The sequence below is a fragment of the Eubalaena glacialis genome, chromosome 1 (assembly GCF_028564815.1).
Source record: "Eubalaena glacialis isolate mEubGla1 chromosome 1, mEubGla1.1.hap2.+ XY, whole genome shotgun sequence".
In the NCBI taxonomy this organism is placed as follows: domain Eukaryota; kingdom Metazoa; phylum Chordata; class Mammalia; order Artiodactyla; family Balaenidae; genus Eubalaena; species Eubalaena glacialis.
This window is the reverse complement of record NC_083716.1, coordinates 229,387,909-229,412,341: the sequence shown is the minus strand read 5'-3', so window position 1 is coordinate 229,412,341 and position 24,433 is coordinate 229,387,909. Positions and strand designations below refer to the sequence as shown.

The 24,433-nt window shown below is 33.7% G+C and overlaps 1 protein-coding gene across 4 annotated transcripts in view; it reads right to left on the bottom strand.

The window, feature by feature from the left end:
* Positions 1–277: 277 nt before the first annotated feature.
* AGFG1 (ArfGAP with FG repeats 1) overlaps positions 278–24,433 on the bottom strand; it is a 68,594-nt gene continuing 44,438 nt past the window's right edge. Inside the window, exons 4-13 of one of the 4 annotated variants that reach the window (XM_061205542.1) lie at positions 24,078–24,240; positions 22,884–23,037; positions 17,281–17,400; positions 15,014–15,223; positions 13,740–13,920; positions 10,874–10,953; positions 10,568–10,660; positions 3,734–3,892; positions 2,769–2,860; positions 278–2,013 (exon numbers count right to left, since the gene is read on the bottom strand). In XM_061205542.1, coding sequence (XP_061061525.1) covers positions 1,954–2,013; positions 2,769–2,860; positions 3,734–3,892; positions 10,568–10,660; positions 10,874–10,953; positions 13,740–13,920; positions 15,014–15,223; positions 17,281–17,400; positions 22,884–23,037; positions 24,078–24,240 — 1,312 coding nt within the window. In that variant the 3' untranslated portion in view covers positions 278–1,953. The remainder of the gene's footprint in view (positions 2,014–2,768; positions 2,861–3,733; positions 3,893–10,567; positions 10,661–10,873; positions 10,954–13,739; positions 13,921–15,013; positions 15,224–17,280; positions 17,401–22,883; positions 23,038–24,077; positions 24,241–24,433) is intronic. The other 3 variants (XM_061205549.1, XM_061205556.1, XM_061205567.1) reach the window with 3 other exon arrangements.

Below are 24,433 nucleotides of genomic sequence, written 5' to 3'. Positions count from 1 at the left end.
AATGCAGACATTTCAAGTATACACCAACACACACCCAGACCTTTGCAGCATTCATTTAATTCTAAGAGGCATACTGCTCAGAAAAGGGGCAGCGATTTCCCAATTTTCTTGCTTATCAAAATAGTTCAGATAACCATACATTCAGCTAGATATGCACTGGACAGCAATGTTTCAAGAAGTCTGGAACTCTACACAGATTTTAATATAGTATGAAAACAACTCCTGTAGTCACCATTCGAAAAGGTATTCAACATGAATAAATAATGTCTGAGGAAACTGATGTTCACCTCTTTTAATACCAAGCTTTAAAAACAATTTAAATCATTACAAGAAAGTTTTTCAAACATGTATCACATATTTATATACGTAATCTCACCTTTTCTTGATGACACAGAGTCACAGTAATAGACAATTATCAGAAGAAGATGTAATATACTGATGCCCTCTAAGCTGGGCTGGCTGTCCCTACACTAACTGGTCTTTGACAGTATATGCTCTTTTGGTCTGGGAAATCTATTCATCAAAACTTCACATAAAGACAAATGCATGAGCTCTAACGTATAGACATTGTGACTTATATGGGCTGCTCAAAGGCATTTTTTTAAAAAACTATTACAAGTTTCTCAGTTGTGTTCTGTTTTGATGAGATTGCCAGATTATCACTGGATGAATGAGGCATTATATAAATATTTAAACAAGTTCATTTGAATATTAACATAAAGCTATAACTAAACATTAGTATTGTTGCCTTTTTAAAACAAAGTATTCTATAACTTTAAGGTAACACTGGGTTCCAGTTTCTTTCCCCCTAGAAATGAACATAAACAAATGTCCTATTAATATCAGTTTGTCCAAACAAAGAAAAAAAAACTGAGGTGCAATCATGTCACAGTTAATGCATATCTGCTTCCAATACATTCAAAGACAGTATTTAAAAAAAAAAAAAAAAAAATCAATAGTTAAAATAAGCCTTTTGCAGTCTGAGAATTCAAGATACTTTAAAAATTTTGTAAATACACATACATGCAAATTCTTCATATATACAAATTTTCACAAAATTAAGAAGTTGCAAAGAAATCAGAAGGATTACGGTGAATCTAACAAGCTACATTTAAATGCTTTACCACTGACATATTCCTGAACATAGCAGTTTTAATAAATTTTCTACATGGCCTTTTTATAAAATTTTCTCTTTTAGACATAAAAGTTAGTCACTAGCAGTCTTCTGAAATTCTAATTTAAGAATTCAAGATGTTCTCAATTCACTACTGATATTTAAGGCCACTTTGGTAAAGGCATTGCAGCAAGAACACAAAAACAATAGCATATTTTCTAGTATTTATTTTTTTTCACCTGCAAACTGTAGCAAAACATGATCAGCTTTATTATGCAGACAGGTATCCCTCTACATTTTTAAAGAATTTAGGCATGTATAAATAGAAGAGCTCTTTAGAAAGGAAAAATTCAAGAATGAATAAAACCTTCCAATTTTGACTCTAACTTTCCAGAAGCAATGGTTAAAGTGATTTTAGGTCATTCATTCCAAGATATATGACAGCACCTTAAAAGTGGCTGATCCATTTCCCCAGTAACATTTCTCACATAACAGTGTGTTAAAGTTACAAATACTGATATGCACAAATAGCTAATTCCTAAGAAAAATATGTACAGTACTGCAGCATAATGAATGTGGTATCTGCAATAACTTAATATTAGCCAATTTTTAATATACATGATACCGCTACTTTTTTTGCCAATTCACAGGTTAAAAGTTGTTACTGGAGCCCTCTGCTTTGCACATATTTCCTGGTGTTTAATACACAATGCAGGCTTTTTAAAGACTTCTCTTGTGTTTAAAGCTAAGATCAGTGAAACAAGACAACAGTGCAAGAGGCGGAGAGATGTAATATGTGACCATGTAAAAGTTCGTTCCAGTAAAGTGTCTATATAAGGCTATAAGAAAGGATTGGTTGATGAGCTTCCTGTTGGAAATTGTCCTGTCGGTGCACCAGTCTAAAGGAAAACATAAGACAAAATAAATAAACAAACAAATAAGAGTGTGTGGAGAAAATATGAAAATATTTAATGTTATTTAATTAAACTAGATTTAATTAAATAGTATTTAGATTAGGAATTGTTTCATAATTATTGGCAATCATATTTATTCATTATTGTTATTAGCAATATACTGTAATAAAGCGATAGGTTATCAGGTACTGTGTTGTGCCTCTTATATCCATTATTTCATATAATTCTCATAATAGATTCTAAGAAGGGACCTGGCCCTAAAAAAATGCATTTATGATTGAAACCAAACCTGGCTCCAGGATTCCTTTTTCACATTGTTCACTAAATCTACAGCCTCTCATAAAGCATTATTTTGACAAGAAAGCAGACAAGTTTCATGTCTAAAATAGCTTATTTACTGTCAGTGCTTTGATTTGCAACTGATTAATGTGTTTTCTGGGTTTTTTTTTTTGAATTTTATTTTTTTTATACAGCAGGTTCTTATTAGTTATCCATTTTATACATATTAGTGTGTATATGTCAATCCCAATCTCCCAACCAATTCATCACACCACGCCCCCAGCCCGCCACTTCCCCCCTTTAATGTGTTTTCTTAAATCAAAAAGAGATCGTGCACAATGGCTGCCTCGATTTGTATAATCTTGCAGAATACCAAAGAGCATCTCACATCCTGCTTTTCCCAATTTGAAAACAATGCAACAACTTATAAAGTGCTTAAAATTGAATTGCATCTCACTTACCATAAAAGGATTACTAGATACTCCAGCAGCTGCAACTTGACCAAAAGGGGTTACCACTGGCTTTGTTTGTCCAAATGCTGCAAAACCTGCACCTTGTTAAAAAAACCCACCAATTATAACCATACCTTTGAGACAATCTGATGCTTATAAAGCTTCATAATGAGTTTCAGAAAAATTCCTACCAGAGTAACAATAATAAAAAAATCAATGTTAAACTGTTGAGTCTCATGCTCCTTCAAATAGCAGTTAAACTTCCACTGGCACGTCTTAAACAGCTTACATTGACTCTCCAGAAATGGTTAATTCCAGTTTGTCTCAGCTACGTGAATTGCTGACAAAGGATTTAATCAAGAGATAAGCTTGTGACTATTTGAGAGGGGCTGTGATCCAGGGATTTCAAACTTTAGCAAATGAGTGAAATGGGCTCCCCACCACAAAAAAAAAACCAAACAAAAAAACCCCTAGAAACAAAAACTGGTCTCTAGTGAATCTTCCGGAAAACAAGTAACAAACTCCAACCACAACAGTTACCTATTTAGAAAATGAGTTTATGTCACCAAAAAAACCCCAAAACAACAACAACAAAAAATGTACACAAAATGGAACAAAAACAGTTCTCCAATGCAAAACAAACAAAAACACTCTAGGTCTATAAAGTTTCCTTTTAAAAGCAAGAGGCATATTAGAACACAGAAGATATAAGAAAGACACTGGAGATTCTGAGAAAGAAGAGGTACTCTTTAGTTCCTGATTTCTCCTAAACCTATAACCTGGTCACAAAAACTTACTAAATCACTCAATTTTCTGTGGCCCAAATCACCAAAGGCTTCTATATTTGTGTAGTAAACATTCAGCAGATAATGCTACAGCATTCTCCAGATAAGTCTTTTTGTCCAAACATTCACATTATGATACATAAAGGATACCTGCAGTGGACCTACAGCTAGCCAAATGTTAGATCTTACCATTGGGCTGCTGAGAAAAAGCTGTCTGTTGAGGGAAAGCTGCTTGGGCTGGGAAGGCCGGCTGCTGGAAGCTGCCGCTGAAGCTGGTGGGAAGACTGTAGGGAGCAGGAGTCCCGAACCCCGCAGGCATGCTCATGGATGCGGTGCCAAAGGTCGCCGCTGGCAGGAGAAAAGGAAGGCTGATCACTTACAAACGAATGGTATACTCATACTCAACATTATGAAACAGACATCATTTACCTTAAAAACAGCACAATGTATTTTAAATTCCAAAACTCCCAACAAACTTAATAGTAAGTTTTAGCTCCAGTTTAACATAATCTATATCTGTTCTCCTGAAACCAATGACCAGAATGAAACTAATAAAACTATCATTCGAAATCACAAGAAAACTTCTCAGAGTAATTATATAGTTTGAGTCTAAACAGCAGTCTACTTTTAAAGTCCATCATCATGCAATTCACATGTATACTAGTATATACACTTTTAAGTTTTGTTTTGCTATAAGCAGTAAAATAGTCAAACATTTAATTGTATCCAGTGAATTGTCTGCTATAATGTAATATATGTGTTCCTGGAAAAACATTTAAAACCTCTGCAAAACAGTTCACTATAAATAAAACTGACAGGAGAAATGGGGTCACAGGCAGGCCACTCAAAACCTATGCAGCTTTCTAACCCAAGGCAAAAAAAGGGGTGGGGTGGGGGGCGGTCCTAATAAAAACACTAACACAATTAAACTGAAAACATATGGACTCCCATTCCTTTTTTTGGAAAGTAAATGAACACTGCTTTGGATAAGGGGTATAAGGAAGGTTAGGTTAGGACTGATGAGTTACAGAAACTGGGGCAGAGTACATAAAAATTGAACAGAAAGTGAAATAAGCATTCTTACAAGAGACAAAGAATGTAAGGTGAATGACACTGTGTCCAATAACTTCTCCATGGCTTGCCATGTCCAGCCACTATAACTTGATGGAATAAAGCATTCATTCACAAGTTGGGGAAATTCGTGTGTGAACTACAGCTATATATATACATGGTATGCTGCCATCACTCCCCCCATATACGAATTACTTATGAACTAATTCACATTATTACATTATCATATTATTATTTTATTTATATAAACACACATAGTAGAACAGTATATTACTTTTTGCTAGTGAAGATTCAAAACAGAACCTTCCAACTATATGTTGTAGGAAAGGCCTAAGTGAAATAAGAGCCGATAATGGTGCTTTTAATACAGAACACTAGTAATTACGTAGTGAAATATTTTCAGCATGATGCTATCAAAAAACGTAATTCACTGAATTTCCTGATTTTAAGAAAAAATTACCAACTTGATTGCTGATTTAAGGCACAAGAAATTAATACTAAAAGTGCTACACAGAATTATCTTTTATTAAAAAAAAAAACTAAAAATCATGTTACGGATGTTGCCCAAAGTAATTCTCATAATCCTAATTTTTACAACAGTGCAATTCTCCGCAATGGACCGAATTAGATTTTCCAATTTTAAATATTACTTTTTATTATTGGTAAGAAAAAAGGGGAACTAAGCCACTGGGAAGCAAGTGAATTAAAGAATAATAAGCACACTGCAAGGGAAACAGGAGGGTTTCAGAACAGACAACAATGCACTGACATAACTTTGACAAATCACTTTTAAGAAGGCAGTATAAAGCAAAAGTTGGATACAGTTAAGCAAAACCAAACTCCATGGAATAATGTGGTAAAATGGTTTGGTACATTGAAAAGGTGTGTCACTCAAAGTACTATGAATTCAAACTTAAGAAAAATAATTGAGAAAGCTACTAACATTCTAATGTGACCATGGAGGTAAGCAATATGCTTTTCAGTATTAAGACGCCACAGAAGATTTTCATGTAACTTTAAATATAATGTATTCCCAATGCCACACATCCATGACCACTCCATTTTAAAACATGGAAAAAACTTAATTCCACATGCAGGGATCCAGAACACCAGCAGAAGCTTCCACAAGCAGGTAGACAAATTGCCACACAAATCTAGATATTAGTTGTGGCCACCTACCAAAATGAGCGTGAGGAAACACTTGAGAATGCATTGCTCCAGAAAGGCCTTATGGAAAGCCATAAAGAGACCAATGTCAATTAACTTATGAATAACTACTGGCAAAATAAAAGTAAATTTGTTTCATTAAAATGTTCTAAAATTAGAATATACTGTTACAAAGTAGGTAGCATCAGAACACATAATAAAGACACATCCAACAGAGTCTTTTTATTTCAACTATATTCATGACAGTGGTATTTACACTGTTTGAAATAAAGGGGAGATTAGATTAATACCAGAAAAACAAATATCAAATGAAGAAACATTTACGAAATCCATCTTTTAGACAAATAACATTTTTTTCATGTGAAGATACAATAATATCCATAAAAAGACTTTCTAGGCCTCACCACTTACACCCAAAAATGCTATTCATAGGATCATCTAAAATGATCTAGCATCTACCTTTAGCATCTAAAAAGTCAAATCTAAAAAAATAAAATAAAATAAAAAGTCAAATCTTGGAGAAAGCACTTGAATAATGTTTGATTGTTTTATTTATGACGCCATACATTAACTAGAAAAGCCTAACGATAACTCAAATGAACTAATTAAATATTACGTAGGGAAAATTATTCAATGTAGTTCATTAGAAAGGCGAGCAGCACTTTCAGTTTAAAATATGATGGCTAAAAAGAGAGAGAAAAGAAAAATACATCTTGTGCAGATCTTACCTGGCATGACTGAGGTCAGACAGGTTACATATAAACAAATGTAATTAACAGAAAACAAATTTAGGTTGTTAAGTACCAGAACCGCTGTTTTAACCATCTGGAGTGGGGTTGTTTCTAAAATATATGGCCATGCATTTTAAATTAACATACTTAACACCAACTAAATTTGGGGAAACAAAGCGATTGAGAGATTAGAGTGGTTCTGTCTTGGTTCTGTAGTATTCTAATTACAGGATACCACAACTTCTTTAAGCCTCAGTTTCCTCATTTGCAAACAGGGGGTGGAGGGACAGGGATAGTATAATACGTATCTACTTTACAAAGCTGCTGGGATTAAAAGTGCTACAGAGTAAATATCCAAGGAGTGTTATTTTTTCTTGCTAACTTAAAAAGATGTTTACAGCGTGTTCTAAATTCAACAAAAGGTTGATTGAGGGAGAAGGGTTCTGAAACAAGTTTGGTCACTTTATGTTTATCTCCTTTCTTAGAGCACTTTATAAGCTCTGAGAAATCCTGCATTAATAATACTGGTTAAATTTTGTTTAACTCAGCATTTCCCATATATATTTGGGCATAGAATCCCTTTCCACGAAGCACTGATAACACCATCTCAGGACACATGTTCTACAAAATAGGCTTTGGCAAAAACTGACTTTCAGTCAACAGTGATTGTTAACCAGTATTAATTTCTGTACCTCAATCTGCAACAATGATGCCTAGTCCTGGGCTGCTATAAAAATATTTTAGACTTGTTTTAACAAGCTTTTTGATATACAATTCACATATCATACAATTTGTCCACTTAAAGGGTAGAATTCAGTGTTTTTTTTAACATATCCACCAGGTGTACAACCATCATCACAATCTAATTTTAGAACATTTCATACCCCCCTCACTAAAAGAAATTCCATACCTATCAGCTCTCCATTTTGCCCCACCTACTTTCTATAGATTTGCCCATTCTGGACAGATTATAAATGGAATCATACATTATATGTCACTCTGTGACTAACTTCCTTTATTTAGCCTAATGTTTTCTAGGTTCATCTACGTTGTACCATCTATCAGTACACGTCGTTACTTTTTATTATCAAACAAATTCCACTGTATGGCTATACCACATTTGGTTTATTCATCCATCAGTGGATGGACACCTGGGTTGCTTCCACTTTTTGGCTATTAGGAATGATGCTGCTGTGAACATTTGTATACAGGTTTTTGTGTGGATATACGTTTCATTTACTTTCCTATGAGTGGAATGAGCAGAACCAGTGGAAACAGTGCTGGTTTAGAAGCACTCTGGGTACTAATACTAGATTAGTCATTGATTAATTGTGGACCCTTAAGGCAAATCCATCAAATTGGTTTCCACCTAAGCAATAAAACAAAGACACCTGGCTAAATGCTACCATGATTCTTTCAGCTCTACATTTCTACAAGTTTATCTCCTTGCGGGGGGCGGGGGGGAATCTTTTAAAATCATTTTTTCATTAAATGAATGTTAGAAAATAAAGGTACTCATTCAGGGACAAAGGAGAGATTTAAGAGTTATAAGAGAATTTCCTAATAACTGAAAATTATATTAACTTTATTAATTAGATTTAAGGGCTCAAGTGCTCTGGAAAAAGAATGCTAAATATTATAGAATCCTAAAATAAAAAAGGTCTTAGGCCACAATGGCTAGTTTACTGAAGGTTTCTATATAACATGGTAAAAGAAAGCCCAAAAGCTCTGTAAATGCAGGAAAAAAGTTATTATTAAAATGTGCATTTTAAGAATGAAATACATCAGTAAAACTTTTTAAATAGTTCACATTGAACTATTATCAATACCCTCTTTCAAAAGCTACCTCAAATGGAATTTAACAATACTAATATATTTGAGAACAACACAAAATATTTCCTAAAGAACTAATATTAATTTTGATGGTATAAAAACACTGGAAATACCTAAGCACAGTGTATTTGTCAAAGTGTTGTTTATATTTCAGTTTCAACAGAAACATGTTATATAGTTAACATTTACTTTGACTTAGTCAGTTCAATAATAACCTAGTAAAGATGATCAATGTGATAAATCAAAATGCTTTATAAGGGGAAAAAATTTTTTACCTTGAAATAAAAATTTGTGGACACAGTAGATTTACCTTTCAATAAATTTTGTTTAGGCTAATATTAAAATTACTTTATATCATCTGAACATACTTTGTACACTTTATATTATTTCACATCCCATGTAGAACCTTAACTTTAAAGGACTTTCATACTCCAAAGAATTAGGGTGGGGGGGTGGGCCGTTAGCTCTAATAACAGAACCAGTCTGGAGGTACAGTCATGAAAGGAAAATAATAGGAATGATTTACCAAGTATACACAATAATGCAAAGACCATGGACGGTGATTTACATCACCTAATTCTCAAAACATCCCTGCCAGAGAATAGTGTTCACATTTTACAGAAAAGGACAACAATAAGGTTCTGAGGAGTTACATCAACATAACCTTGGTCAAGGTATAACTTGAATTTCCATCCTTCAGTTGTCAAATGGGGTTATAATAGCTATAAACATCTCAACAGTATCTTGCAGATAATATATCTTCCTATCACTTTTCCTCCATTCATTAAAAAAATAATATACAGAAAGCATTTTTAGGATTACCTAGCAAGTAAATCTAAATCAGGATTTGAACACAAATCTGGCTGTACCCAAAACATACGCACTTAACTTTTCTGAGCCTCAGTTACCTCAGCTGTCAAAGAGTGATTAAAACATTTATTAGATGAGAGTTAAGAGGACTAAATGAGAAAATGTAGAAAACCCTGTGTCATGAGACATTTTATAAATTCATTCCACGAAGTCAAAATAATATGCTTAGAAACAGAAATATTACATATATCACAAGTGATGTATAAATATTTTGTCCAAAACACAACAGAAATTTGAAACAATCGCTGATTATGTATATTTGAATTAAAATAAACCATTTTTAAAAATCAAATTATGTGCAAAATTCAAATAGTTATTAAACATCTATTATGTGAGATATCAACAGATTATGACTGAATACATTTATATGAAAAGGAAAGTTATGGTTCAAACTCCCAATATCACATATTCTCAACCTTGCCAATGACAAAAAGATATGCTAGTAATTACCAATTCTTAATGGTGCAAATTTATTGTGATGTTACAAACACCTTAATCTCTCAAAACACCACATCAACAAAGGCTATAACTGAAGTTCAAGGCTTTAGTTCTAAAATTATCTAAATCTAAAAACAAAACTGACAAATTCAGTTTAATGGGTACTGGGCCATACCACATGCACTTGCTAATATTCCAAGGTACTGGCAAATAACTCTGGTGTTCAGGGTAATAAGACAAAAATCAAAGAGGTACAATACAAGAAATATGTAGCTGGCTTACACTGTGAACCAAAAAGAAAAAAGGGGGGAGCGATAAAGAGGATTTTTAAAAAATTATCAGAAGAGAAAATATTCAAATGCTATATACCACAAATTAAACCAGTTTCCCACAACCTAAAAAAATGTGAACACCTAAAAGAAATACGTACTAGAAAAAGACCTCATTATTAAGATCTCATGTAATAATGCCCATCCATTCCTTGCAATCCCATGAAAAGGAAAAAAGCAAAAAAACTTACACATTTTTTCTATTAAGATTGAGTTATAACCAATAATTGTGAAACCAGACCAACAAATAAGCCAGAATTACAATGTTCAAGTACCATCTCTGTCATATATTGGCTGTGGGCTTTAAGGCTTTAACTCTCATCTCCATGCTTGGGCTTCCGCACCTGAAAAACGAAAGCTTTGAGTGGTGGGTGCTAGATACCTTCTCTGGTCCATTTTCAAATATTAAATTCAAGGATTCTATAAACTTTCAGGTACTATATGTCTTTACGGACAAAACTAATCCACTTTACAGTCACTTCAGTAAGAAAGGAACCTTATTTTCTGATGTTCTTCACATGGTGTCTTTGCAATATATACCTTTTCCAAAGCTTACTGTTCTATAATTTATATTTATTTCTTACCTGTTGCTCCTCTGGCATTGGTCTGAAATGGATTTGTAGAAGATGCCACAGAAGGACCAGCAGCAGCAACAAATGGATTTGTGGAAGGTGTAGCTTTAAAAAATTATAAAATACACTATAAAATCCTAATGCATTTGTATTCAATTATTTAAAGTATTTGTTCATATATTTATGAAGATAGAAAACTAGAGCTTTCTGATAATAAACTGGTGCTTTGATTGTCTTCTGGTATCCCTAAGAAAATGCGATACACTATGTATTAGGGTTCTTTATAAAAACCAGTATATATACACCAGAAACACGCACCTCCGAATGGAGCAGGCACACTTGAAGAAGCAGGCTGTGTCTGTGCAGAAGCACCCACTGGCACTGTTCCAAAAACATTACTGAAAACAAGTATTGAAAGAGTTCATGTTTTGAGGGGAAAAAAAAGCAACGGTAATCTATCTACAAGGTTGCCATAAAATATGGAAACAAATAATATTGAACATATCAGGTATCACATCAGTTCTCAAACTTTAAGTCTCAGAACTCATTCACATTCTAAAAAATTACTGAGAACCCCAAAGAACTTTAAGTTGCTATATTTACCAATATATAGTACATCAATTAAAACAAATTTAAATAATTTTATTCATTTAAAAATAACAATAAAGCCATTACATGCTAACCTAAGTAGCATTTTTATAAGTAAATATATTTTCTAAAACAAAAGGAACCTAATGAGAAGAGTAACACTGTCTGATACTTTTACAAATCTCTTTAATGGCTGGCTTAATATAAGATCAAGCTGTTGTGATATGTTGTTTAGGTTGATGCATATGAAGAAAAACTGGCCTCACATGGTAACATAGTTGAACAAAACAGGAGAATTTTAACACCTTTTCCAGATAACTGTGGATATTTTCCTTGACATCATACAAAAAACACCAGGGATAGTTTCCTAAAGGTTAGTTGCAATATGGAAGTTGAAACCATATCAATGGACTTTTATGTAAAGTAACATCCACTAGTCTATCTTACACTTTAAATGAATCTTTTACTAACTTTATATCATTTGGAAAATACTTGATGCCAACCTTCAAATGTCAACATATATCCCTATGCAAAATAAAAAATTACAATCATTAATATCACCATCCATCTCATCAGAAAAGTAATGGGAAGCTTAATTTTAAGCCCACGGTGGCCCCTATATTTTCCAAAACTCTACTATTTGCTTGAGAGTATGTATTTTAAGTAGTTATTTTCCTTAAAGTGACAGACTTAAAATTTCATTTTTGAGAAAATGTCTACCAAATATCCAAATCTGAATAACCATGGTTTGTCTATCAATCATACTTTCAAGGAAAAATGGTGTTCCGTAAAACAAGTGGCTGGTTCATTCCACAACTCAAGCAACCACACAAACTGATTTTACTCAAGACAGCTTTATACTTCAGTATATAGCAGAACTACCTGATGCATACCTTACTTCAACACACAGAAAATTAAGAAGACATATTTAAGGGTCAAGACTTAAATTCCTTTACTGCTTCATAAAGCATATTCATAATAAAAACTGCATCAAAAATATTCCTAAGTAAAACTGAATGTGTGGTGGTAAGGAATATAATGACTATTAGATGACTGTACGGCTTGGTGCCAAAGCTGTAAATCAATGCTAAGGCACCAGCAAGTTTTACCTGTCATAGTTTTTGCACCATCAATACAAAGGTCAATTACTGAAAACACAAATAACCCCTCAGAATTATTATGAATTTAGGTTTTAACCTCACAGACCTTTTGAATGGGTCTCAGGTACTTCAAACATTCCATGGGTTACACTCTGGGGACCACTTATGATTATAATGTAATACCAATAAACCATTTCATTACATATACCTGTCTACGTTTCCAGACTTTACGACCACCTTGCTATAGTCCACTATTATATATGTGTAATGCAGACAACATTAATAAAGCAAAAAATATATAAATACTCTAAATTTTATTCTTTGGATTCAATTTTTCCCATCTGCCATACAGAAAATTTGTTACTGGAGAGTGAGCCAAACTAGTTAATGTTACAATCCTACCATTTCTCTCTGGAAAAGGTGCTAAAGGGAAATAAAAAGCTACTCGGGTAACAAAAAAAGAAGAGACAATCTGCAGGAATGGAAAACTAAGAGATGGGTAAGACACTGTACAGGTAAGTCACCTGTACTTCTAGGTCTGCTTCCTTGACCCAAAGATGAAGAAGTCAAAACTAGAAGAGTTTTTAAAGACCGAACACTGTTAAAATGCAGTAGACTTTCTGCTGCCAAGAATTTCTTACACCAGATCTATCTGAACACAGTAACAGATATGTCTATTTATAAATACCAGTATGACAAAAGAGATACAGAATTGGTCTTGGGTTCTGGTGCAAACATTTCTAAAACTGCTTATTTACAACTAAGGCCATAACATGCTACTTTCAGTGTTTAATTTTCATGACTGAGAACTGTACATTAAAAGCAAATAATTTTGTAAATGGATTCTCTGCTGAGTACAATTAAATGTGTATATGACTATCCATTTCAAGATGTGTATATACTCTAGGGCTTCCCTGGTGGTGCAGTGGTTGAGAATCTGCCTGCCAATGCAGGGGACACGGGTTCGAGCCCTGGTCTGGGAAGATCCCACATGCCGCGGAGCAACTAGGCCCGTGAGCCACAACTACTGAGCCTGCGCGTCTGGAGCCTGTGCTCCGCAACAAGAGAGGCCACGATAGTGAGAGGTCCGCGCACGGCAATGAAGAGTGGCCCCCGCTTGCCGCAACTAGAGGAAGCCCTCGCACAGAAACGAAGACCCAACACAGCCAAAATAAAATAAAATAAAATAAATAATAATTAAAGGTGCTAATAATTAAAAAAAAAAAAAATCGATGTGTATATACTCTAAATTACATTTTAGTGTTCAAGGGAAAAAAGTAACAAAGCCTTCGATTAAATAAAAAAATAAAACTATGGCACTTACTCAAGGATTATATTTTAATTAGAAAATTTAAACACAGTTTCCTCAAACTTACAAAAATATTCAGGAATCTTTAAGCCCCAAATGATCATTACTTAACAGCATTATTATTCAGAGTTGAAAAAAAGTTTAAAAGATAAAACACAAAGCAGGAACACAGACTAAGACAAGCTACCTGCTAGCATTACTTGTGGAAGAATATGCGTTACTGGAGGTGGCCGCGGAGCTGAAAACGCTGTCCAGTTCTGCCAGGGCTGCATACTTGTCTGAAGATGCACTTGACTGACTGGGAACTGAAACCACAGAACCAACAGGAGCTTTACCTGTGGTCCCAAACCCACTACCCTGATCACCACCTGTGAACAAACAAAAACATATTACATCAAAAATTTTAACTTATGCTTAACTTACGCTTTCAACTTACAACCACACTTGCCATGAAACACATGTAAATTTAAAACCGATCTGGAGCTTAGCAAATAAATGGACATGATTCTAGAGTCTTATCCAATAAATAATCCAGAAAATATTGGACAAGATTAGTGCTATACATACCACTCTGATAAAGACAAAATACTGTTTCTGTAACAAAAACTAAGATCCAGTACCAATAACATGTCTAGATTACACATAAAGAAGAAATTCTCAAAGTGCTACATTAAATCTGCAAGATGGGGACATCTCATCAAAGTGAACATATACACTCATAAAATGCTTGAACTATGTGAACAGTCTATTAATAATATCATTTTCCCAGGGTTGTTCATGAAAAAATTAGAGATAGTAGTAAGAGGAAACATTCACAGAGCACTTAACGATGTGCCAGGCACTGTTCTAAATGCCTCCCATGCAATAACACATATAATACAACTTTTTAAGTTCAATGCTATTACTACTGCCCTCGTTTCGGAGGGTGGATGAGAATCAGGCTCAGAGATCAGGATGCAGAACCCAGTCTGAAAGGAGACCCCCTGCTGTTCCCCCACTACGCTACGCACTTTGAGAGGCAAAAATACTAGCCTTAAGACCAAAACTAGGTATAAAAATACACTGTAAATATCTTGTTTTTTTTAATAAATACTAAAATATTAATAGAACATAGTTCAAAACAAATATATCACGGAACTACCAAATAATCCTCTAGTCGTCTCTATTAATAGGATTTCTTGGCCCTTTATGGCCTTAGAACAATAAAGCAAGCTTTCTAAGACAAAATTAAATTTTTGTCAATTATTTTCTTTTAAATCTAGACGTTTACAAATTAGTTTCTAGGCCTTCCATTGTGTAGTTATTTCAGATCCAAAATGTGCCAAATAGTCATGAACATTTAGTGTAAACTAAACGTCTATACAACTAAGAAAAGCACATCCTCAGATTTTAATAAATACAACCAAATTTAGAGGACTGTTTAATATACAAATTTGTATTCGTTTGTTTAAAGCTTGATACCTTGCCCGGCACTGAAGATACTGTCTAAATTAGCAAGTGCCGCATATTTGTCTGTAGTCTGTAGACCAGCTTTGTTCGCTGAAACTTTACTAACAGCTGATGCTGTCTGATGACTCTGGGAAGTATTGAACGTTCCAAAATCAGCACTGGAGGATTTGGGGAAGTTATCAAAATGAGCAAAATTAGCATTTACTGATCCAGCACTTCCACCTGTAACAGAATAGACAGAAAACTTGAAATTGCTAGACTTTTCCCAATATCCTTTGATAAAGATTATATGATCATTTCTTCCTAAATTAAGTGTGCTATAAGCAATCCTAAATTCTTAAAATTAAAAACTGGCAAGTGGCATTCAACTTTATCTACACGTGACTTTTCATAATTTACAAAACTAGATTTTCAAAGGCCCTGGCAACATATAGGGCAACAAGTTTCTGTGTGTAATTTTCTACCCTGGAATGAAGAAAATAATTCACAGGAGAGTGTCTCCATGCTACCTAATTTGAAACTCAGTTACTTCATAGAACATTCAGCTATGTATACTATGACCTTTTACCAATTCTCCCTAAACAAACTCTGTAGGCAAGATGCAAAATATCTTACACTACAGAAGTTTTTGTAGTTACAATGGAGACCTGGTTGAAACAAATCCCAGCGTAGAGATTTAAAATGTTTACAATGTACTATTTTGATCCAAATTTCTTAAAAGGTGGTTTTTGAGCTTTAGACTTATTTTTACTTGAATAGTTATTACTTAATGCCACATAATAATTTAATGTACACACACCACCACAATGTCTTCAGTAAAATTATGCCCTAACATATAGTTCAAGGAAAAAATTATAGCACATAATATATAAATAATATAAATATTACATCAACTTTATCCTGCTAAGATTTTAAAGACTGTTCTGTATTCTAGAGTACTCCCTAAGGTACTACTAAAATACTAAAACCAGTATATATTCATTCTACACTTTTGGTGCTACACTTTTGATGTTGGTTCTTTATGCCTAAACATTAGTCTCAGCAATCAAGATAGTAGGTATAGATATAGATATTTATATATTAAAGTGAGAGCAAAGCACACTTATAGGTATTTCAGAAACAGAAAGGTTACACCCTATTTTTTAAAAAACCACAAACACTTTCCATCAATCAGTTTCTTATGCATTCTAAAACAAATACATTTCTTTCAGGAATTAAACTCTAGTTGTTTTCGATTAAAACTAAGTAATGTTTGTATTTAAAAGACTGTGATCTGTTACAAAGAGCCGATAAACAAAGTACATACTGAGCTTTCAAAATCTGTATGAAATTTATTTCAAATTAATAAAAACTGAATTATTAAATCAACTAACTCTGTTATGGTATACTACTGTGTTCTCTGAGTTTAGCAATAGTGGAGAGAGTAAAAGTGAGAATTTCTGAAGTATTATCGTTAAAAGATGATTAACATTCTATAATTGAAAAACCTATAAAATATAGCACAAAACATACAAATTAGTAAAAGATGCCTACTTGACAACAGAACTTACTGTTGGAAGCCTGGAGAGGAAAAGCTGAAGTAAATTCACCAAAACTGCAGCTAGATGAAAGCATTCTAAATGCTGGACAGCCAGATATTATGTAAATGATGAAATTTAAAGGAAAAAAAAAAAAGAAAATTGAAAGAAAAGGCTTTAAGACAATACAGAGTTAAAAGTTGAACGAAAAATAATCAGCCAAAAGATCTAAACAAAGGTTCAATGAGTTTCTGAAAACAATACAGTTTATGGGAGAGTATTCAATGTTTAAAGACCAATTCCTGCACAGAAAACTATTTAAAGTTTATTAAAGTGATTGTTAAATAATCGACTCAACTAATAATATTTATTTTCTGAAGCCTGTCGCCCTGGAAATTACTTAACGTTTTTAGTTCTATGGAAGCAATCAACTAGCTTCCTTTATTCAGAGCCTAAATTGTAATGTGTTTTGTGAACCTAAAAAACTTTTAGTACTTTAATACCTCTGTGCCTAAGAAATTTAAGGAAGACTCATGTGCAGGAAAAGGAGAATAGATGTGAATTAGACAAAATACTAGCGTTCAGAAAAACGAACAAAGAAAAATATAAAGATTTCAGGTTTCCCCAGAGCTTTGTAAGACAGAACTATTTTAGAACCAGATAATCACAGAATTTAAGTTTAGAGTAAATTTCCAAAACTACCTCTAGAGAGTTTTTTATTTTTTGAAGTAAACATTTAAGCATAATGCTGGAGAGCTCTACCTGTAGATTGGGGCTGAAAAGAAGAGTGGCTTGCTGTGGGGAAACCTCCAAAATTACTCGAACCACTAGACTGTCCAAATGCATCAAAGTTTGCAAAATCTGCATTTGCAGAATTCTGAGCTGTAAATGGTAAGGAACAATATATGTTAATGAATATGAAAATTATAAATGAAAAATATGATAAATGAATTTAAGAATTCTATGAAAGTTTCTATGTCTCACAACTTACTTTAAAGAAAATTCATTTAGAAATCAGATTTTAAATTCTACCAGTGTTTATCTCACCCAACTTCAAGCAATTTATTAAAGGGTATCCAGGAATTTCCAAAAACGCTTTGTACAATGATAAATTTGTACACAATAGCCTTTGAGTGACCTCAGGAATAGTACTGTAAAGTACCTCTATTAAAGGAAACTCTGAATTAAGAGCACTAAATATTTAGTTACAGTAAAGCAGACAGAGATGCAGGATACAGGATACATTTGGAAAATTCAGATTTAAAATAGTGATAAGTGATTCATCAGTTATGTGAATCTAAAATAATGATACAAAGATGGCTTAATTACATTAAATCTTTTGGTTGCTTTTTAAGTTTACAACTATGTCACACCATAGCATATTTAAAAAAAGAAAACTCGAGTGTATAAAAAGAAGGACATGATCACCAAATAAATTGAAGATACTCATATTTTATTAGGAGCCTGCCATTTTAAAAAACATATTAAAACTTAAGAAACGATAGAAACATAAAAATCATAGCATAAATGCACCTCATACCCAGTGAAAAAGACCAACTGGTATTTCCCAACTGGTCACCAACCTAAGAGCAAAATTCTAGGCTTCCCTAAAGTTAAAATATGTAAGTAAAACGAAATAACTCAAAAGACTTTTTTTAAGGCCAAAACAGATGCTGGATAAGATTTTTATAGAGGATAAGATAAGAATAAGAAGTGGTTGGTATGCAGGAAAGGGAATGCTAAGTGGTAAGAACGAAAAGCATGTCCAAAAGATGGAGAAAGGTTATATGTCACCAACAAAGTGAGTGAGCCACTTAAACCCTCTGCAGGCAATTCTACTTCTAGGTAGTTTTTGTAAAGAGATAATATTGCAAATGAGCATGGCTGAATCTAACAGCTAAACAATGTGTTTTTTATAATAATGAAAAACTTAGAAACTCAAATGGCCAACAAGAGATCACTTAAATATATTATGGAACATCATACAATGGAATATAATGCAGCCATTTAAAAAATTCACGTAACAGAATATTCAGCCCTATACAAAAATACTTACAGCAAAGTAAATAAGATAAATAGGTTAATAAATTCCAGATACATTTTCATCTGCTAATTTCATTAAACATGGCATCATGTGCATAGAAAATCTGCATTTTAGTTAAATCGAAGTAGTGAGATTTCATGTAGGTATCATTTCCTTCTTTGTTTGCCTGAGTTCGCCAAGCTTTTTCAATGAATATGTACTCTACTTGTAAACAAACCAAAAGAAGTCACTAAGCAAAAAAACTTTCCATTAACAAAGTAAAACATTATTCTAGGAAGAAAATCAGGAAAACTTAACAGTATTTCATGTAATTGCTGTTTTATCTATCTAAATGGATATGATGGGGGCAGGGGGGGGGAATGTACCTAGAGTAACCCCCTTTTCCTACACACCTGTGCCACTTCCCTTCTAGTGTCTGCGAACCTACCACTTCTGACGAGTGGAGTGCTATCCCCACATATCACTGCTCACACTGCGTTCTTGAAAACTTTTTTGAAACACATTTGACCTGGCCCTTAAGCACTATACAGAAGAACCTAAATTAAAAGGCTGCTTACTGCTTAACAATATAAATTCTGTATTCTGGACTCCCTACAATATTTTATCTGTTTTTACTTAATATGATAAAATTCAACTTCTTTACAGGCTGAAATTTTACTTTCCCCAAAAGAAATATAATGGAAGAAATACTAATAGATAAATAATAAATTAAAAAAATTAATTTCCTAAAAAATATTTTGAAAGGAATATCTATACCAGTTTAAATATAAGCTTAAATACAGTTACCATTTAGCATTGCTGAGAACACCAGTAAGCAAGTACAGTTTAGTGAAAAGGGAATCTAAGATAAGAATCAGGGAACTCCATCCTAACATAAGTAACTGTAAACCGTTGGACGAGTCCCTCAATTGTTCTGGCTCTACCAGTATTCTCACTAACAAGATGAGAAGATGTGCTAGATGGTCTCTACTAGCAAAACCAACAAACACTATGATTCTACAACTTACGAAACAACAGAAATAAATTTAAGAGCTTTGAAATACTAAGCCAAAGAGAAGAAAATTCTACTAAAAGACAAAATGAGTTTATTAAGGCCAAAATAGATAATAAATAGATAATATAACTATAAACCAAATGAATAGAGAACACGATATAGGAAATTCTCAAATTTAGAGTGGATTATATTCCAAAACGCAAGTTTCCAAGTTTTTTGAACACTTAGCTGTACAGTTGAGAACAACAAATGAAACATCTGTCCCTTGCAGAAACAAGAACTGGATCCCTAAGCTAGTTTGTGGCTTGTAACCTCGAACATATATGTAGCCTATAATAATAACATACTCTACATTTAACTTATATTTAGAACATCATATGGGAAAATTTTGCATTTAACATGTTTCAAACATCATTGGGGAAAAAAATCAGTTCAATGCAATCCATTTTGTTGGGCCAGCCTATTTCGTCACATTTATATTTTCCCAGTGTTTTCCAACCAGAGCACCACACACACTCCTCAAGTACCTACTCACTACAGCAAGACAGGGCTTTGTAATGCTACTATTCATTTTTATTTGTAGACACTGAATTTACTGTCTTCAACAACTGATTATAGTAACTTTCTAAATTTGTAAAGTGTTGTGGAATGAAACTTTGATAAACATAACTTTGGAAATTAAACACTAATAAATTCAATAAACAAAAATTACTATCTGGAACCTCAATCAATCTCTACACAGAGAAATCCAAACTAAAAAGAATGTGACAAAATAATAAAGACGCTTTTTACATAGTCTTATTCAAAAAGTACAAAGGAGTCAACTCAGAATTTAGAATTTAAGGCACCAAGTTCACGAGCCTGAATCTTGCCAAGAGTTGTCTTTACTCTTCGTTGAGCAACAGATACTCATGAGAAAGGAAAAAAAAAATGTAGAGACCAGAGGATGGAAACAGGCAACCCTCATCAAATTCAGCTAACCAACAGACTTTGTTTCACCTATATGACAGTTTATTTTCATTAATTCCTAACATTTAAAAAGAGAGCATTTCACATTACATAACAAGTTTTCGTACTTCTCTTAAAAGAAAATCGGTGTATTTAGTAATCCTGAGCCTGTATTTTCATGTGGCGACAGGAGATTATAGACCATCCCCCTTTGAAAGGGGGCACTGCATTATATTATTCATTTGTGTTAACTGGGTGGCAAGGCAATTGAGTTTGACATCCCTCATACAAGGTGTGGCCAAAATCAATTACAGTTTACAGTTCACAGGTTTTGTGATACGTTTATTATCAGGCAAAATAACTATTACATGCTGTAGTAAATTACGTTTCTAACTGCATGCCTATTTCTGTAGAAGATGACTTTTCCTGAACATAATACTGACCCCACCACTGACACATATCCACACACACACCAACTCAGCCAGAATGTTCAAATAAAGAAGGGTGAAGACTTCTGGCTTTTAACCCATTGAACTATCTGCAAAAGAACAGTTTTCCCTTTAAAACAATGCCGGCCAGATTGGCGTATCTGAATAATTACTGTTTGCTATTAAAAGTTCCATTTGTCACATCAATGTGCTCAGGAGAAAATTTTCACCAAATGTGTTGTTTTTTTTTAAATGATAATTTCAGGGCAAAAACTCAGCTATCAATGACTTTGTATCTATGAACCATGTATGGAAAAGTAAAAATTCAGAGTGCTTGCAAAGGCTCTGGAAAAAGACATTTCAGATTGAACCGTGACACTGATTTAAAACTTACTTAAGGTAAAATGTGAAAGATGGTATCAACTATACTAGAAGGGAAAATAAATGGGTAATTTTATTAGCTTGTTCTTGCAATATCCATATATATTTTATGCTCCTGGGATCAATCAAATGAAGTAAGAAAAGAGTGATGTGAGTTGTCATCTGTAAATACAAAAGAACTTCAGGCTAAAAAACTATTACTCTCAGGCAACCTGACCTAATCTACATGGTTATTCAACTACTTCCTCACAGACACATCTGTCCTACCATTTCTGCCACATGTGGAAAAGAGACAAAATAGTTAAGATATACTACCTTCTATCAATCTGATAAAATCATACATTTCTCTCTTTTAACATTTTCTACAATCAAATAATGACAATTATTTTCAAAAAGCATTTTAAGGGAGTTATTGAAAGTATGAGGGTAATCACGGTACAAATTAGCCTGTGGAGCTGCACTGTCTTGTCTATTTTTGGCTAATATGATTACACAGAAAAGTGTAACATCAATTCCCTGACTTGCAAATATTCACAAATTGCATTTAGAGACAAAAACACAAAACAAAAACACACATACACACACACAAGGGAAACATGAAATAAGTCATGAAATAAGCTGAAAATTTACACAAGAGTTTGGCAGTTACTTTTCCGTCATTTCAAATTACATTTCCATAAACCTAAAACTGAGATAAATGCAGAATACTCATAAATTACAGAAGGTTCACTCTCTATTCACTGAGTCTTCCACCAACTCTTTTGGCCACCATTCGAAAAGCAAGAGGGGAAACAGAGAGTTAGAGCTCCTGTCTGCTCAGAGAGGGAACTGGCTTCCCACCTACAGTATGAAGGGAAAAGAGTCTCCTCAGTCTCCTTCTGGATTTCTGGGCTCAGCTAATGTAAAGCAGATGGAAACCTACCACAGCCCTAACAGCGTGAGCCTCCCGATTTTTACCCTTCTCAGTATAATCTCTCCTGAAAGAAATTCTCATCCTAGAATCCCTTTTGAAAAAGCAAACACACACACACACAAACATACATAAGTCACACCACAACTTCCTTCTGTAGCATATTCTTACAAAATGTTTCCACCGGTATTTAAAACAAAAAATTCCTTCAACGCTTGATAGAAAGAAATGTGGCTGAAGAGCAGGTTTTCTATAATTTTCCAAACTATCTCAAAAGGCACATTTCTGGATGCATATATACATGACATACTTTGTACCATTATTATCCAACTATAAGCCAGGACATGAAATTGAAAGGAAAAAAAAAAGTGGGATAGCATCACAATTTCATAGGTGAATAAAAGAAGGTAAAAGAAATCCCAAAATACAAATAGGAAATCAATTCAGTAAGCACTGGCTTCTGTTATGCTTATAAAACAGTGAAACATATACACGCAAAAAACATAAAGCAAAGTTTCAAATTATCAAATAAAACTGCTTCAAAATGACCAAATCAAAAAAAAAAAAAAAAATGACCAAATCAATTCTTAAATTAGTGTACAACATTTAATGTGATGATTATTCACTCACTCTGGCAAAAGCTACTGGGAAAAAACTTACCTGCATGACTGTTGAAATGTGCAAAGTTTGCAAAATTGGCTGTAGCTGTTGACTGAGGTGCTGGAGCAGCAAAGATGTCTGAGCCAAGATCACTTAAAAGGTCAAACTGCTTCTTTTCCTGCTGCTGCCCTTGAGAGCGACCTACAACAGGGGACTATAAACCACATATTAACTATAAAGAGCTTCCAGTCAGATGTGCTGAATTTTTATAACACTATTTCCAATTCACCAAGCTTAAAACACAGTTTAAAGATTACATAATCTTCTATTTGTAGAGTTTTGAGTTCTTTGATGTTTTTTGAAAAGCACAAATTTTCAACATCTATTCCCATATTATCTTTCAATGTTAAGTACAGAGTCAAAAGCAATGAAATACAATTACAACAGTTGTTACACCTCATGACACGAGACAGACTTACTGCTAAGACAGTATGATGATAAGGCTTTCACAGAACAAATCTTTTATCCATGGGAAGAGTTACAATATACTGACTTTACCCTTCTCTTCATTTTCTACTCAAACCTTTGATGAAAGTGGAGCAACTTATCTAGATGCCCTAGTATACGCATTATTAAAAAAGGTGGAATTTAATTCAAATAGTACCATGCCTCAGAATCATTCTTGTGTGTGACAGACATTGTAACGCCACACAGTAACAGATCTGTCACAGCTCACTGACTATCATGAAGTACAGAAGCATAAACTCTAGACACCAACTGCCGAAAAGACTTCAGTTTTTTAGAATAAGCTATGTAATGCAAAGCCACCTGCGTTTCAACGATAAACATGCTTCACAATCAGGATGGAGAAAAAATTCTATGCTTGAGAAATCCTTTCCTGTAAAAGAATATCACAGAGGCCATACTGTTCTAACTCTGATGGTCACCACAGATTCATGTTTTACCACTGTATGTTATATGATACATATGATACATATATGTTGATAGATAGCTATAACAATGTTCCTGTACAGCTTTACAAACTCGTATTCGCAATAGCATTCGCAATAGCAAAAAGAACAAACATAGACACATTCTAACCACTTAACCAAGTATCTTTTAATGTATTATAAACCATTAGGACATAATGCTACTGGTATACAAGGTTATGCAACTGTCTTAATGAATTCCCAAATTCATGGTACTCAATCCTCCTTAAACAGAAGCCTCTGCAAAGACTTAAAAACTACTCACCTGACTAGGTGTGCCCTTATTTAAATGCAGTGCTGGTGCTGAATCTCCTAAAAGAGATTTCAGTGGTTTGACCTCAGGTGTGCTGCTTGTGCTACTGGCAGAGGACCCTGAAATAGATGCATGAACTGATGCCACCACTTTGGCTTGTTCTGGTGGGACATACCTAAAACATACGCAAAGTTGAACAGGCAGTTAACTAAGGAAGATGTAGGGAACACTAAGCTCAAAATGATAAGCTTAATTCTAATTTTGTACAAGACTGTTTTGATATTAATCTTATTTCAAAACCATCTTAGAATTGATAGCTTAAGACTACACTTAATTAAAATATTCAGAGAAAGGGTAATAAAGACTAA